The sequence below is a fragment of the Natator depressus genome, chromosome 1 (genome assembly GCF_965152275.1).
Source record: "Natator depressus isolate rNatDep1 chromosome 1, rNatDep2.hap1, whole genome shotgun sequence".
NCBI lineage: Eukaryota > Metazoa > Chordata > Testudines > Cheloniidae > Natator > Natator depressus.
The window spans coordinates 45,530,587-45,546,251 of NC_134234.1; the positions used below are offsets into that span (position 1 = coordinate 45,530,587).

Consider the following 15,665-nt stretch of genomic DNA (forward strand, 5'->3'; position numbering starts at 1 on the left):
TAGCTCCTGCAGAATGGAAAAATGCCAGCAAAACCACAGTAAAGGTTGCGTATTGCACCCATAGATCCGTTGTGTTTAATTTCCTTATTGATGGCCTTTCATAACTCAGTGGTCATCTTTCCTGCTCAGCCATTAATTATTCCGGGAAGCAAATAAATGTGCCCAGAGTCAAGACACTGACATGCCTCCCCCCGCCCCTGCAGCCAGTGTTCCTGAGGGAGAAAGAACTTGGGATCGTTCGCAGTAGGACAATGCCGACTTTTGAACCTCTAACCACTGAGCAAACAAACCTTGCGCTCTGCTCCACAATCCAAACACGGTTTATTGACAGGCGTTTCACAGCAACGCATAGCAACGGAGGCAGCAGCTCCAGCCGCCAGCTCCAGCCCGGCGGAGCAAGAGGATCAATGGCGTGCGGGCGCGGCCCCTGGCGCACCAGAGGGCAGCCGAAGGCTGCGCCCTTGGAGCCAGAGGGGGCAGAGTCGTTTCCCCCCCGCACCCCGCGGGGGCTGGACACAGGCCTTCCAGGCCAGCCCGCACCCTCCTGCCAGGCTGGGGCTGGGGCAGGGAGAGAAAGGCTGGCTTTGGTTTTAACTGGATCCTGCAGTTCCAGGCACGACTCTTGTCTGGCAGGGATGAAGAAGCGCTGCAGGCAGGAGTGGGGTTTTTTAGCGTTGGGGGTGAGACGGTCCTGATTGCTCAGGATGATCCAGCGTGGCCGGGTTGACCGCGTCCCAAGGCTGGCACACGGGCCGGTTGGGAACACACGGGCCAGACTTTCCCCCTGCTTGTTTCTTTTAACAGCACAAAGAGAGAATCCTAGCAGATACATCTCCCCACTGACTCCCCGCTCCCAGCTTCAGGGTCTAGCGGCTAGGCCCGGGGGAGCGGGCCCTTGACAGGCTTCCCGGCGCTGCGCTTTTAGTGGGTATAAAAATGAGGCTTTCAGTGGATAGGACCAGCTCCCTATTCCAACCAGCCTGCCAGATCTTCAAATACCGCAGATGCTGCTCACAGCTTTACAAAAACCGCATCCTACCTAACAGCCATCCACACCTACTCTGTCTCACACACGCTCATTCGCATACATCTGCAGGGGCGCACACTGTTAGCCGCCAGATTTCGGTGCACGCTGCCTTTCAAAATACACCAGGACACGAGATCTGCAACAGAGACAACAAACAAACAAACAAAAACCCAAACCCAAACCTCTTCTCATCAGATTATATTAGAAGCAACTAACAAAAGAGACTAGGGCTTTAAAACCACTGCAGAGCCCAGGGGGAAGCCCCATATGGATTTCACATGCTTGGCACATGACGTCAGCTTCTCTGTCTTCGGGCATGAGCCTGCATGCAGCACTGAACTCCCCTCTTTGGAGGACCCTTAATTTCTAACACATCTTCAACCCCCCACTGCGTGGAATCACACCGCAGCTACACAAACACTTACACAGCCTCTCCGTTGTCAGCAGACGTCTGCCCTAGCCCTAATACGTAGTTAAAAACAAGGTCGGTAATAAAAGAGCCCCCCCTCATTTTATTAATAGCCTTTCTAAAATTACACGTGGAAATCAGTGTATTTAAAACTGCACCAGCATGGAAAGGTTATAAATAAAAATAGCAGGAAGCATTTAACAGACTATTTCCCCCCTTGATTATTGCTGTTGACCAGATTCCCAGAAGGGATGATGGAGTAAAAATTGCACCATGAACAAGTCCTCACCAATGCTGTCTTTGGCCATAGTTTATTGGCCAACGATGTTGGGGGTGGGGGGCCAGGAGCTCAAGCGTTACCATAGGCAATAACAGGTATGAAATGTCGAATACATTTCACCCTCATAGTCACACTGCTAACTGGAAATCCCGGGTAAAGTATATTGCAAATGCCCCGCTGAGTACAGACTGGCTGGTGGTCCCTGTCGGATGGCAGGTGCAATGAGTACATGCAGTTTCCGACCTGGTTGGAAAGACTTGGCCAGTGTGTGTTTCAAAGACTAATTTTCCAGATTCTGGATAACGAGTTGAGTAAATACTACAATAAAACGATGAAAACCAAACTGAAGCTTGACCAGGGACTGCAGAGATTTTCCCCCCGCTGTCATCAGTGTCCAGATCTGGCGAAAGAACCCATATTTTGGTCTTTCTCCCCCATTTAATAAAAAGATTGAAACCTGCCAACCCCCAAATGTCTGCATTCCAGGCAGCTTTGTTGAAGAACCCTTCTTACCGCTCAGAGAGTCCCCTGGGGTCTTTCTTTTCAATTTCCCCCCTATCATAAAGCTTGGATAAAGCCTGGAAAACCAGGAAGGCTCGTGGGTTTATGAAGCTGTTCGGTTAGGGAGAAAAGAACTCGCATAATTTAAACAACAGAACATGCCACTGGGTGCATTTCTTAACTCCCTCCTCCCAACCCGCGTGGGAACAATATCACACCCGCAGGGATCCTCACGCTTGCCAGTGTAGCTGGTTGCAGTTTCCACCGGAGAGCTCACCTCTTAATATCTCCGCTAATAAACCCGGCGGGGTGACTATCGGCGCCAGATTGATGAGCTCTTTTACAGGTGGCTAACATTAAGCAATTCACTTCTGAACATTTAAGCAGTGTTTTTTTTTTATCTTACCTTCCCCCCGCTGTAAGGCAAGATGGTCATTTTGGAGGTGTATGGTTGGGGAAGGCAAATGTGCTTTACATTTTGCTATTAAGGTTCCTCGCTAGCCCAGCCTGTGTAATGAAAACATGCACACCGATCCCGAGTTTGAGAACTTACAGGCTATTTCGGTTCAGCTCTCGGCTATATTGGTATTTTCTGCATTGCAAACCCCGGTGTAAAAATACAAAAGAGCATGAATATCCCCGCACAAGGAAACAGACACACTGTACACTTTGTACAAAAAGTAAATGGCTGGAGTGTGGTTGAGGAAGGTCAATGCGGCCATTGTAGTGCACAGAGGGGAAAAGCCTTGGCTCTGTCCATGTCTTTGGGTGACCAGGGACCTTTTCCACGATGGGTTCTGTGAATGTCGGGCTCCTGTTCACCAAGGAGGGCAGAAGCCCCCCCGCCCCCGACTCAGTCTCTGGCTGCGGTCACTGGGTCACTGATGGCGCTAAGACCCCAGCGGCTCCCAGGGCGCCCCCGGCTGGGCCAGGACCCGTTGATCCCTGGAGGGAGGAGACTGGGCTCAGCGCTTGCGAGCCGCTGTGCACCGCGCCGGGCTGCGATTGCTGCAATTTCTTCTTGTTGATCTTTCTTTCTTTCGCTCGCCTGTTCTGGAACCAGATTTTTACCTGGCGGGGATACAAGAGCGAGAGAAAGGGATGGTCAGATCAGAGAGCGGAGCGGCTCCAGAATGGCCAGGCGAGCGGGGCTGCGCCGCTGGAGAGGGCACCTCGGGGGTTTGCTCCGCCACCAGCCCCGCCACCTCCGCCCGGCTGCGCCGCAACACGCAGGGAATAGCCCCGTGTAATGCCAGCCAGAGTCCCGCCGGGCGCACTCTCCGGCAGAGCCTTTCAGGGCGGAGTGGGGCCCGATCCCCACCTCCTGACGCAGGCCAAAGCCACGCGCAGCGTCTCCGGAGTAAGGGCTTTCCAAGGTGGGGCTGACACGGACATCTCGGCCGCCAGCTCGGAGCACGCGGAGCGCGAACAGGCGCACGAGTGGGCTGACCACGGCAGGCTCCTAGCTATATGGGCCCCTTGGGAGTTTGTCGGGTCGGAAAGCTCCCTGTCCGCCGGTCTGTGTCTCTGTCGCACACACCGGTATTGAAGACCTGAGAGAAGTTGCAGACACGGTCACATACCCCATTACCTAGGAAAACACCCACGCTCCTGGCAAGAGCAGACAGCGCCTCGGTATGTACCGCCTTTCCTAGGCCTTCCCGGCCGATTGGTGCCAGCCATTCTGCGACTGTTCCCGCGGGGGGCCCGATCCCCCCGGCCACGTTTGCATGATCTCTGGGGCCAGTGGCGCCGTGACAAAGCGCATGGGGGCGTGGGGAGGGGGACTAAAGAGCATTTGGGTACTTCAGAAATAAAGAGAAGGGAACGCTCAAAGGACAGACCTGTCTCTCCGACAATCCCAGCGTAGCGGCCAGTTCTGCTTTCCTCCTGATCGTTATATACCGGCTGTAATGAAACTCCTTCTCCAGCTCCAGCCGCTGGTGGTCCGTGTACACCACGCGGTACTTATCTTTTGTCCTGGTTTTAACTAGAGAGGAGAAATCCATGACAACTGATCAGGCACATTTAACGGCAAATCTTTCCCCCGATCCATTCTTTCCATCTCCTCCTCGCCTGATCCTCACCCAGGCCAACCCCTTCAATGGGCCAGGAGTCCAGGATCGGGACCCCTTTAATGATTGCATATCCCTAAGCGTGGACTTAATAAAGAGCGTGGCCGGGCTCGAGAAAGAAGATGTGCAGAGAACCAATTTTTTCAGGCCGTGGGGAAATAATGCAAAAACTGCATGAATGTCATTTGGAACCAAACGCATGCACGATATTCCCCAGACTGGGGCAGCTCAGATGTCAATGATTTTGAAATGTACCTTAACTGTCCATTTCTCCAAGGAACATCGTTCTGAAATGCAGCTGTTCCCGTTCATCCCTTATGGTAATAACCCCTGATTAATGTAGGCACGCGTTGTCTGGGGTTATTTGCTACAGTGGAAGAACTCTTAAGAGTCTCACAAGTAAACTTGTTGGGCATTGCTCAGATTTCCCCCCTGATTTTTGAGGTCCCTCAGCAAACGATGGTAGCGCAGACGATCTGCGATTGGTGTGTTGAATCCGCACCTTTCCTCGGATTCATTTATTTCTGAAGACGAGAACTGACAAGCCTGACACTGGAATGGAGGCAGAAAATATCAGTGCTCAAAAATGCCAAGTTTGACGCATCTGGTTTTTTTATGCGGAGCATGTATGTACATTGCTAAATCAATTGATCTCCCTTGCTTCTGATTGTTTCTTGTTTAACTGGTTATATCCCCAGCTTTCTTGTTCATCAGAAAGATCTGAGGAGTGGGGAGGCTCTGCCTCTAGGTATGTAATGCCCGGCAGGCTGACTTTGTTCAGGTAAACTCTCTGCAAACCACAACAAAAGCGCCCTGCAAAGATACAAGTCTGATCAGAGAAAACTCCCCAGAGCCGCTGAATGGGGAACACAATCGCAAACAATGCTGGACAAGGAGATCTTATCAAAGAAAGACCTTCTCAATGCCTTAATAACAGCCCCATTCTGTTTGAATTACCACTACTGAGCAAATGGCGGCAGGCGCTTTCATCCCCTGGCTGAGCAGATTAACATAAACACTGGCTCCAAAGGCAGCATTTGAATGGAGACATCCCCCCCAAGTGACCAGCCACCCTTTCCAAAAGGAAAACGGTGGGAACAGGACGGAATTGTGGGAAAATCCGACAGCTTCCATTCCTGGATGGCTGGCCACTGGGGAGGGTGCTCAGCGGCCTGCAGATCCCCTCACATTAAAGTTGGTCGTTTGCTTTTCCATGTAGTCCGCTGACTCGATGCCCTTTGGTTTGGGGGAAATGGTCAACCCCGATCGCCCCCCACGTTGTCTGGGGAAGCCGGGGGATGAGAGAGGAATGCCAGAATTCATTATTTACTGCGAAAGTTGCCACCCTCTTTCCGGCCAGTAAAAGGGACAATAGCGTGGAAGGTGTATATCAAAGCCAGATGTGTTTAAAGGCCCATGACAGATGAGGGTCTGCAGAGAACAGGAGCTCCTGGCTAGTCTCCAGGCACCCGGGGGACATTAACATCACAACTGAGAACGGCGCCTGGCCACCTCCTTGGCACCTTAGTGCAGGACATCACGGACCGTTCTCAGCTGACATTCAGCCCCATCTACCGCAGCTCCTCTCCAAGCCTCCTTTCCCCCAGGAGAAGGGAGGAAGGGGGCAACTTTTAAAATCGGGCTTGAGACACCCGGCCCCACCCTTAACACCTTCCGATCCGCGCCCTCTCCCGAAGGCGAGGAGGAAAAGAGGCACAGATCAGTTTCGCCTTCCCGGAGGAAACCTGCCCCCCAGGATAAGTTGCAGCCCCAGCTCGATGGGATGGGAATTCAGGAGCCAGCCCGAACCCTGACAATCCCAGGACTCAGAACCGCCTTCGCCCATTTCCGAGCGAGGGAGCAGCAGGTCGGTGTGAGGACCTAAAGCTCACCAAGACGTTAATAAAGGTATGCGCCCAATGACTCAGAAACGAATGCAAAGCGACACCGGCCAATGATTTATACGGCTGTAATTGGTTATAAAAATCTTTTAAGTGCCTATAATCAGGGCTACTCGGACTGAAGGCCTGGGAGGACCAGCAAGCACTCCATTGGGATGAAATTTAACTTAACTCGTCGGGAAATCGGTCAGCTTCCTCAGCAGAAACAGGCTCTCCCGGCCGCTGCCAAACTTGGCTCGTCTAGGAAAAGCCCCTTCCCCTTCTCCCCCAAGACTGCCCCACGACTCATCGATTCAAAAGACACCTTGAAATAGGGGTTCCAAAGCTCAGTGGGGTCGGGGCTGCCAACCTCCAGTGCGTTAACATCGTACGGCAACAACCCTCCCCCCGGCCCCCAGCAGGGCTCTGTCTTTGCTGCCTACGTTTTTCGTGTTAAGCTAATTTCTTACAAAAGGAAAGCAAAGGTCCACATTTCTCTCTGTACCTGCAGCTCGGAACAAGAGTCCCAAGCCCCAAAGCGACTCTACTTGTTGTTACAAACTCTCCCCACAAGGATCTAGAATTCAAGTGTTGTCGAGACTAAGACCAGTTATTTGAAGATTTTTTCCACCCGCTTCAGTATTTTTTGTTCAATGCAAAACAATCGCAGGGAAAATAGATTTTTTTTCCTTCTGAGGAAGAGCCTCATTTTTGAGCTGCTGCTTCCTTATTTTCTTTTTTAAAATAAATAAATACATGGGAAGTGAGGCTATTCCAGTGAAACGTCTGGGCCCGCATCGCTGAGGCGGGCTCCAGAACGAGTGAGCTTCTTGGCATTATCCCATGCCCCTGCAAATCTCGTCCAGGCGTGTATGCCACAAACATCTCTCGAGCAGCACCCAGGCTGCTCCGATCCTGAACGAGAGCCAGTGGCTCCAGACTGAAAGAGGACTCAGCAGGGGGTGGGGTGCGGGGGGGGGGCTTTCCCTCCTGCCACTGAAAACCCTGGGCACTGGTTCCTACAGGGTTTTCCTGGATGAGGTTCCCTCCGCTCCCCGAACCGAAAAGCAGTCCGGCTGAGAAACCACGAGCGAAACAACCGCCGGGTGTTACCCTTCACAGCCCCCACCCGTGCAGCCCGAGCTGTGCGCCGCGCGGTTCAGCCCCCGGAGGGTTACGGTTTCCTGGGCGGCTCTGGGTCCCAGCAGGGCGCAGGCTGGTTACAAGGGTCCTCGAGCTCTGCTACTTCCCAGACTGCCCTGGGCTGGGCTCCCAGGCCGAGCTCCGGTGCGCAGGGCCCCAGGCCTGCAGGGCTCAGCTGCAATCCGGGACCCCCCGAGCTGGGCTACGGTCCAGGGCCCTGGTGGGCAGCGTGCTCTGGGTCCCAGCGCTCTGCCCGGCTGCTCTCCCGGGCCTCAGTCCTTTGCTCGCCCAGGCCCCCGGCGCTCCGCCGCTTACCCTGGCCGCCCAGGGCGGGCTGTGTCGGCTTCCTCATCCACTCGGACAGATTCCGCCGCTGGCCGCCAGGGGAGAGCTGTTCTGCGGCCGGGGCGCCCGCGTTGAGCTGCTGCATGCCCCCGGAGGAGGCGTGGGGCGCCGGGCCCGGGGGGGGGTGTTGGTGGTGGTGGTGGTGATAGTCAGCCGGGCTGTAAGCCAGGGCCGCGGCGGGGGCGCCGCCGTTCAGCCCGTGCACCGCGCTGGCCGCCGCAGTGGCCGGGCCCCCCTGCCCGTAGCCGGTCCAGTCATCCCGCAGCGGAGCGCCGTAGGGGGAGGGCCACGAGGGGCCCGGGGACTGGGCGCTGTCCAGGTTCACCCCGGCCGCGGCCACATGGTATCCTCCGTAGTCCGGGTATTGCGGGGCGCCGACAAAGTTCTGCGCCGCCAGATTGAGCCCCCCCGAGTGGCGCACGGAGCTGGAGTACATGGGCACCTCCTTATCCAATAGGTAGCTCACGTACATGATGGCGAGAGCCGGGCAGCAGCTCTCCACATGCTGCTTGGGGCTCTGGAGCGGCTCTTCTCTTCCTTGGGGATGGGCTCCCCTTCTGGTGGGGGGGGGGGGGCTGTCCCCCTGGTTGCCTCTGCAGAGCCGTCTCTCTCCCACTAGCGATCCGAACCCATTGGCCGGCAGCACTTACATGATTAACGATTGTTTACAAGGCTCTATTAGTAATGGCACAGACACACCAAAGGCAGGTGACGTGGAGAGGCGCTGGGTATATAGCTACTACCCCTAAAAGAAGATTTGCATTTAAAAAGATAAGGAGAGGGCAGCGACCTGATCACAGCTAAATATTCAAGCCTTTATTGTTTAAGAGCTTCCTCCTTCCATTGCAACCTGGTGCACTTTAACCTCCAATCACAGGTTCAAAGAACTAAAAGAAGAGACTTGCAAAAGAGAGAGAGAGAGAGAGAGAGAGTTCTGAGAGGCAGGGTGGGAATATGGGAATCGTGTATCATGGACTATCTATAGGCATCACCTTACAGAACAGCCCGTGTTTAGGTTTTTGCTTTTGTTTTAAATGTTATAAAGACAGCACGTATAAGGAGATATACAGGTAGAGACGTTTCGCTTTTTAGAGCTGTTAGTTTAGAATAACTTTTCCATAGACTGCTGGATGAGGAACAGAGAAGTGAAATCGACAAGACAAGGGTTATTTTAATGTGTGTGCATGTGTACAGAATTTTCAATCCAAAGGGAAGGCACTTGCGTCTCCTTTACTTCCTACCGACGAAGTAAAGTTTTGTTTCCCCTAAATTTTGATAAGTGGCTCCTTTTCCGTTTTGCTGTATCGTGTTTTAATTCTACTTCATATATAACAATATTACTGCGTTGTGTAGACTTTCCTGAAAACGTTTTCAGAATCATAGACACGGTGAATTTTCGGATACGCATGCCGAATAGCCTCAAGAAAGAGAGGTCGCATAAAATCAAGAGAATTGTCTTCACAAATATTAATCTAATTGCTCGATATTATTGTTGGGAAAGAAATATAATCAATGATGAACAGTGAAGACAAAAATAAGCCCGCTGCTGATCTGATAGAATGTATCTGTTAGCCCCTATTTGATAGTTTAGATTGAACGGAGAGAAAATATTGTAATCGAGGGAGAATTTGATATGAAATACGCCTTAAACGCAAACTTCAAGCTAAATCTTTGTTATTCCTATTTCAGTTATGACTCTAGAAAACCGGTGGATGAATTTAGTTTATTTCATCCCTTTTGATTAATTCTTTTTCCCTTTTGATTAATTCCTTTTGATCGATTGCAACTAAGTTCAAGCGAAGTAGTGCCTCGCAATGACACCATAGATGCAAGGATAAACATGAGAATGGTTTTGGTGATTTGCAGCGCTCACCAAATTATTTTTTCACCCGGTGAACTGACATTTTAAAGCGCCTTGCAAACCCGATCAAACTCCTCGCGCCTACTAAGCAGCTATGAACATGTTACTTAGCTATGAGAATTCTTCATTCTCCTCACAACACATCTCCTATACAATTCGCTCTTTGAAGAGGCGCCATCCATTCAGTGCTTTTATGCTTTAACTTGTCACCTTGAGCGGGAACAATGCAGAAAATGCTGAATATTTGCATCTCTTTATATACACAGCAACGAAGTCTTTTACTCACACAGATAACTGCATAAGATGGAAACTTTTCCCTTTCCACCCTGTTTCACAGAACTTTGACAACTCAGCACTGACCCTTCTCAAAATCCACTTCACAAGCCACCTTCAGTCATTCTGGGCGGCCCCAGGGGAGAATCAGTGATCGCGGCAGAAACACCTTATGATCAGAACCCGATATCACAGTGCTGAGAATTATGCGAATCGTCGCTTGACATTTCATGTCATGTAGACCGCGCAGGGAAATTCCATTCGCATTTAATATTTCTAGTTCATAGGGGCAGGATCCTGCGGCGCTCAGTGAGGCAAAACTCCCCTGGATTTCAGCAATGAAAACTGAAAGGTGGACCCCATTATTAGTTATAGAAATTATTTTTCCCAGGGCCAACTGTTCAGGACTAGCTAGATCAGAAAGGCTTGTCACTAAAGCCCTGGCAGTGTGTAGTGCAGTGTAATGTATCTGACGAAGAGGTTTGGATCATTTTAGCTCTCATATATTCCCCATGGAATTTCCTCCTTCGGCACGCAAAAGCATTGTTCAACAACTGGATTCATTTGTAATCATTTTCTTTAATGAAGGAGTGACGCCAGTAGGGTGACCAGATGTCCCGATTTTATAGGGACAGTCCCAATATTTGGGGCTTTTTCTTATATAGGCTCCTATTACCCCCCACCCCCGTACCAATTTTTCACACTTGCTGTCTGGTGACCCAAGACGCCAGGGACTTGTGAACAGTGGAGTTCAGATGTGATGCACCCCTTGTTCGAGATCTTTTTTATGAGCTGGAATATATCCCCTTCATTAGCGAGCGAGCTTGGTGGACGTATTTGCACTCTGTCCCCATGCAGTGTCTCTATGCATTTTCTGTAGCTAGCACGGACACAGACTGTACGTGGAAACCGTCCATATAACACAGTTTAAAACACTGCTGGTATTTTATATGCAGCAACATTGTACAGCTGTAATATGAACGTGCGGAGCACAAGAAATCCACTGGCTCGGGGGCTGATTTGTTTCCCTGGTGTCAGTTTGATGGCACAGTGCCAACATGAAAGAGAGAAAAGGGGGTTGGAGAATTCTTTAAAAGCCCAGCGCTCCTAATGCCAAAGGCTTAAACACACCTCTGAAAAAGGCTGCATCCTTCAGCGTAATCTCCTCTCCCGATAAGCACTAACAAAGCACATCGAGGAGTATGCGAATTTGATGAAGCAATAAACCGAAAACAGGGTCATTAAACTGACAAAGCTCTGAACATATTGGATCCAAAACGCACAACAGCCCTTGGCCCTCGAGCTCTGCGGGAACGCACGCCGTCTCCGCGGCAAGCAGATTTCATCCCCCAAAGCGCCGACAACACGCGCTTCCCTGGCGGACAGATACTTTGGATCCAGTTTGTGCCTCGACTTTGGTGTTTGGGGGACAGGGGCGGGTAGAACTGTGCTCAGCCAAAAGAGGGGAAGGCAGCGATCTGCACGCCCGCTCAGGAGGGATAGGGGAATAATACTCGCTGTAGCTCCTGCCTTGTTATAAAGCGGGACGGGTAATACAAAGCCACTGAGGATGGGAGAGGGTGGAAAAACCTCGTGGCCTCCTCGAGGAAAACGCACACACCGTGAAGCTTAAAATAAAGCCCAGAGTATGACTTTACTCAGTACAATCAAAGGTATGGACTAGTTATGAGGGATCAATGTGCTGAATCCAGCCAGAACCTGGGTTTAGAGGGCGAACAGCTGTTAGCCCGACAGGGCGAGCTAGGGGCCAATGGATACCTTTACAATTTCTTGCTCTTGGGGGAATTTCATAGTCAGGTTATTCAAAGGCATTTTGGTGTGGTTTTATTTGATCTTGCGTTTGACTCTCAGAATAAAATCCAGGGTGTGCTCGCTGAGCTATTCCTTTAATCCACACATCACCTCCAACAACAGCATTCAACAGCTCCAGACGACTAGCCCGTCAATCGCAATCGTTAGGGACCCATAAGCCACCAGCTAGAGTCGTCTATTGTGTGAATGGGTCAAAAACGCGACAATGTATAGGGCGGAGGAACAGGAAGTGGGGGTACCCAGAACTCTTGCGAGAAGTAATTCACTGGCCAGGAACTGTAGTCAATGGTCACATTGTAGCTATTTTGGGTTTATGGTTTTATTAATGGTTGCATTGCATCGGAATAGCTGCAAACGTGGTATTCAACCCTTGCCAAAGCAAGGGACTCCTTCTGAGGCTAGCAGCCCCCTTAACTTTGTGGGGGCAACTTGCGGGAGTAGGGATTACGCGAACGAATCAGGGTTTGCAGGCTCAGATCCGTTCTCGTTAAAACCCCTGCAGTTGCCAAGTCCTGCAGCAGCTTTGACCAAGGTGCAAAGAAGTCACGTTAGTGCCTCAAGGTGACAGGGAGTCAGTGTCCCAACTTGTCTCAGGACCCGAAGTCTTCTCGGCTCACTGGATCATGTGGCCTCAGTCAGGCGCAAACGTGTTACTGATCTATTTGAACCACTTACCCCCCTTCCAGGAACTGGGGTTCTTAATGGAGATGCTGCACAGCGAATGGAGCCATAATAGCCCGATGCCAAAAATGAAACCGGAGACAAAGGGACTGAAAAGATTTCTGTAGCTAAATTCGGTTACACAGCCTGGGCCAAATTCAACCCTGGTGAAAATCAGTGCAGGGCTGAATGCGATCTCTCACTAGCACTCACGGGGATGCAATGGCACTGGGGGGAGCGGCGACCCTCAGTCCTGTGTGGTGATCTCCCTCATCTCCCAGGACTCTCTGCAACACCTTTCAGGATCGGGCCCGCACCTGCTACTCCCCCCCCCGCCCCAGGTCACCCTTCTGCTTTTACCTTTGGCTGTTCCCTTACCCTGACGTGGACACCTTTCCAGTGGACAAGCGTTAAACAAACACACACGTGTCTCTCTAAGGCGAGCGAGTAAATTTGCAGCTGCCCAACTCCTCTCAGCAAGTAGCGTTTCGGCGCTTCCTGCCTATTTGGTCCCGTCTGATGTTATTTGCTCGATCTCTGAAAACATCGAGGGGCGAAATAAAGGATCCCTGGCTGCCAGGGGCCGCTCAAACCCGGCCTCTCAGGTTAGCCTGCTCTGGGCTTTAATCAACATCATTCCAGGGCAGAAATGAAGCAGAATCCGCTGCGTGATCTTGCTGGAGTTACCTGGGATGTCCCAGTCACCCGAGCCAGCATGAGAGCGCCCCACACTGAAAACAAACCCGAGGTGTGCAGAGGTTCTATCTATGGGACATTCCGGTTGGGATGGTGCGGCATCATAGCTACATAACAGGAGGGGTCGCTTGCACATCTCTTCTGATATCCCACCAACACAATGAATTGTATTTATCTTTGTTGGGAGGCAAATCAGGAACGGGTTTTAACGATTGTGTAATAGTTTGTACAGTTTGCATGCCTGCAAATTGGAAATAAATGCAATCGAGAACGAATCCCCCCACCCCTTTCCCCTGTGGGCTTCCCAAAGCAACACCATGGTGCAACACATAGACATGAAGGTGGGCAGGGGAATTCGTATGTATTTTAATACAACGTTTTCCTTGTCAAATCCTGGCCATGTTGTTAATTGTATAAATAAGGTTATTTGTTACTGGACCGCTCCTAGTTTGCTAGGCGATCTTGCTATATGCTTCAACACAAGACACTCGGGAGTACAGCCAGAGACATGTCTTGGGGTCTTTACCGCAAATAACCTAAACTGTACCCCAGTGAGTACCATGATGTGGGATTTGTGTCGGCTTGTAACTCCCAGTTATCAGTGCGCATTCTCCCTGTCTCTCTCTTTGCGCACGTACACCATTGTGAGCAAGCTGCACAACCCACACACACCAATACACACATCACAAAGACCCTCCTTTCAAACTTTTCGCGCCTGTCAAAGAGACATTCCCGTTTGGTTTCAATGCCGCGTTCCCCAGGGACAAAATTGAAGCATCATTAACGCCTGATTATTTATTACGATTTTCCCCTCCAGGCTGAGCAAGTCCCGAGTTTATTAATGACTAGATCGAGCGAGGCGCCTAGCTCCGAAGCCGCACCGCGGAACTCGGGGAGCCCAACGTGCTCAGGATCGGGCCCAAGTGCAAAGCCTTTTTCTCTTCGGAGCCTTTCAAGTCCGAGGCTGGACAAACGGTTTGACCGAAAAGTTGCAAAACGCTGATTGCGGGTGGAACGAAATCCTCGTTTGCTTCTCTTGGTTGTGCCGCGTCTTCAGACTTCTTGCTATATTTCCTACTCAGGGCAAAGTTGATCTCACTGGAATCAACTGGAATTTCACCCTAAAGGTCTGTGGTTATAAGATGTGACAACTGATCTTTGCACGGCTCAGCCAAGGGGTTCAGATCAAAAATACAGGATTTGGTAAAAGCAAGAAGGATTCATTTAACCCGCAGCCTGACACCGGCGTGAACTGACTGGACCAACAAGCCGCTGTCTTCTCTCCTGCATTGATAAGTAAAACAAAATGTTATTAGCAAACCCTGCTCTGTGCCTCGGGCTAAGGAGCACAGAATACAAAAGCAGACTTTGGCTCCGATTGTGTTCGGAAAATGAGATCTGTGTTCACGCTGGAGAGCTAGCTGAACGGAGCCTGACATTACCAAATAGCTCTGCCCCGCAGGAGTCAAACAAACCACCTTTCGCCAGGCTGAACTGCGGCTGTGGGGAGCCAGGGGGCTACGTTAGCGATGGAATAGCGGACGGTGTGGGAGGCTCGCCTTGCCTCTGTCCCCTGCAGTGCGCGGGGCCAGGGCTTGTCACCTCCCCAGAGCTATTGGGAGTAGATCCCAGGGGCCTGCTCTGAAATTCTGGGCCAGATCCTGGGCTCGTTCTTCAGCCCGCAGGGGGAATTTCCACTGACGAGCTGGGGCGTGATCTCGGCCAAGGGGAGACTGGTTTGCCCGAGGAAGGGCTGCAGCGCCGAGCCCCCTCACCTCAAGGGAGGATCTGGCTCTCGCCCCTCATTCTGGCGGAGGGGAGGGAGGGGAAGCAGAATTGAGCTGCCTGCCAGACGTGCAGCCGGGTCAGCCTTGGGCTTGGGGAGCTGCTCTGGTTGGTACTCCCACTCCCCAGCCCCTCCAAGCCAGGGGGTCGTCTCAAGACCCTCTCCTTACCTGCAACACCCCACTGCCGATGCCTGTGATCCCTGGGTGTGAAACCTGGCAGGCTGCTCCCGGGTTAGCTAGTGATCTAGGCTGCTGGCCATTACCACGCGCTTCGATAGCTGGATTCCTGGGCTGTGGAATCATGTATTCATTGCCACGAATGGGACTGGTGGGGGCAGGGGACCCACCCCCGGGACTCTCTCGGAGATGCTCCGTTCTGCCCCCCCCCCGCCCCCCAGGCTTTGTTTGCAAGGTAAAAATAACTGTTTTAAAGCCCTCGGTGGTCAAGCCGGAGAAGAAAAGGAGGAACCGTGGGTTAGCCGGCCCTGTGGAATTTATGACTCCCCCTCAAGCACAGACACGATAAGGAGTTAAAATAACATCTTGGAGCTTTTCAAGCTGCCTGCCCCCGGGGCTTTGATGTAGATTAAGTTGCAGAATAAGCCAATACTTTTATCCTTGGGTTTAGGGTTGTTTAAATACACGCCGCTAGGAGCGGAGCAGAAGGCGAGCGTTTGCTCGCAGTGGGCTCGGTTGCAAATGTGTGCACACGAAATACTTAATGAGAATGTGGCTGAGTTTCACTTCGCTAAAATCACGCAGAGTGGCAGGCAGCATAAGCTCCGACATCAGCTTTTCATTGTCCTTACAGAGAAGTACACACGCCCCCGCTCCCCTTTTCTTCAGTCAGCCCAAATGCCAGTGTTTTGCTCGCTCGGCCCTAGGGTAAAACGTG

General features: G+C 51.7%; 1 protein-coding gene across 1 annotated transcript; it reads right to left on the reverse strand.

Moving 5' to 3' along the window:
• Window positions 1–3,087: 3,087 nt before the first annotated feature.
• CDX2 (caudal type homeobox 2) lies at window positions 3,088–8,132 on the reverse strand. Its single transcript, XM_074943546.1, has 3 exons — window positions 7,631–8,132; window positions 4,062–4,207; window positions 3,088–3,288 (listed from the first exon to the last, which is right to left on the reverse strand). Exons 1-3 carry the CDS (start codon window positions 8,130–8,132, stop codon window positions 3,088–3,090), a joined length of 849 nt encoding a protein of 282 aa, XP_074799647.1.
• Between the last annotated feature and the right edge of the window lie 7,533 nt (window positions 8,133–15,665).

Bases quoted from the DNA above. Each gene is read 5' to 3' on its own strand.
- CDX2 (XM_074943546.1), bottom strand. From the start codon at position 8,132: ATGTACGTGAGCTACCTATTGGATAAGGAGGTGCCCATGTACTCCAGC. The intron at 4,208-7,630 runs GTAAGCGGCGGA...TCTCCTCTCTAG, and splicing joins GCCCGCCCTGGGCGGCCAGG to TTAAAACCAGGACAAAAGAT. The intron at 3,289-4,061 runs GTCTGTCCTTTG...TATCCCCGCCAG, and splicing joins TGGGATTGTCGGAGAGACAG to GTAAAAATCTGGTTCCAGAA.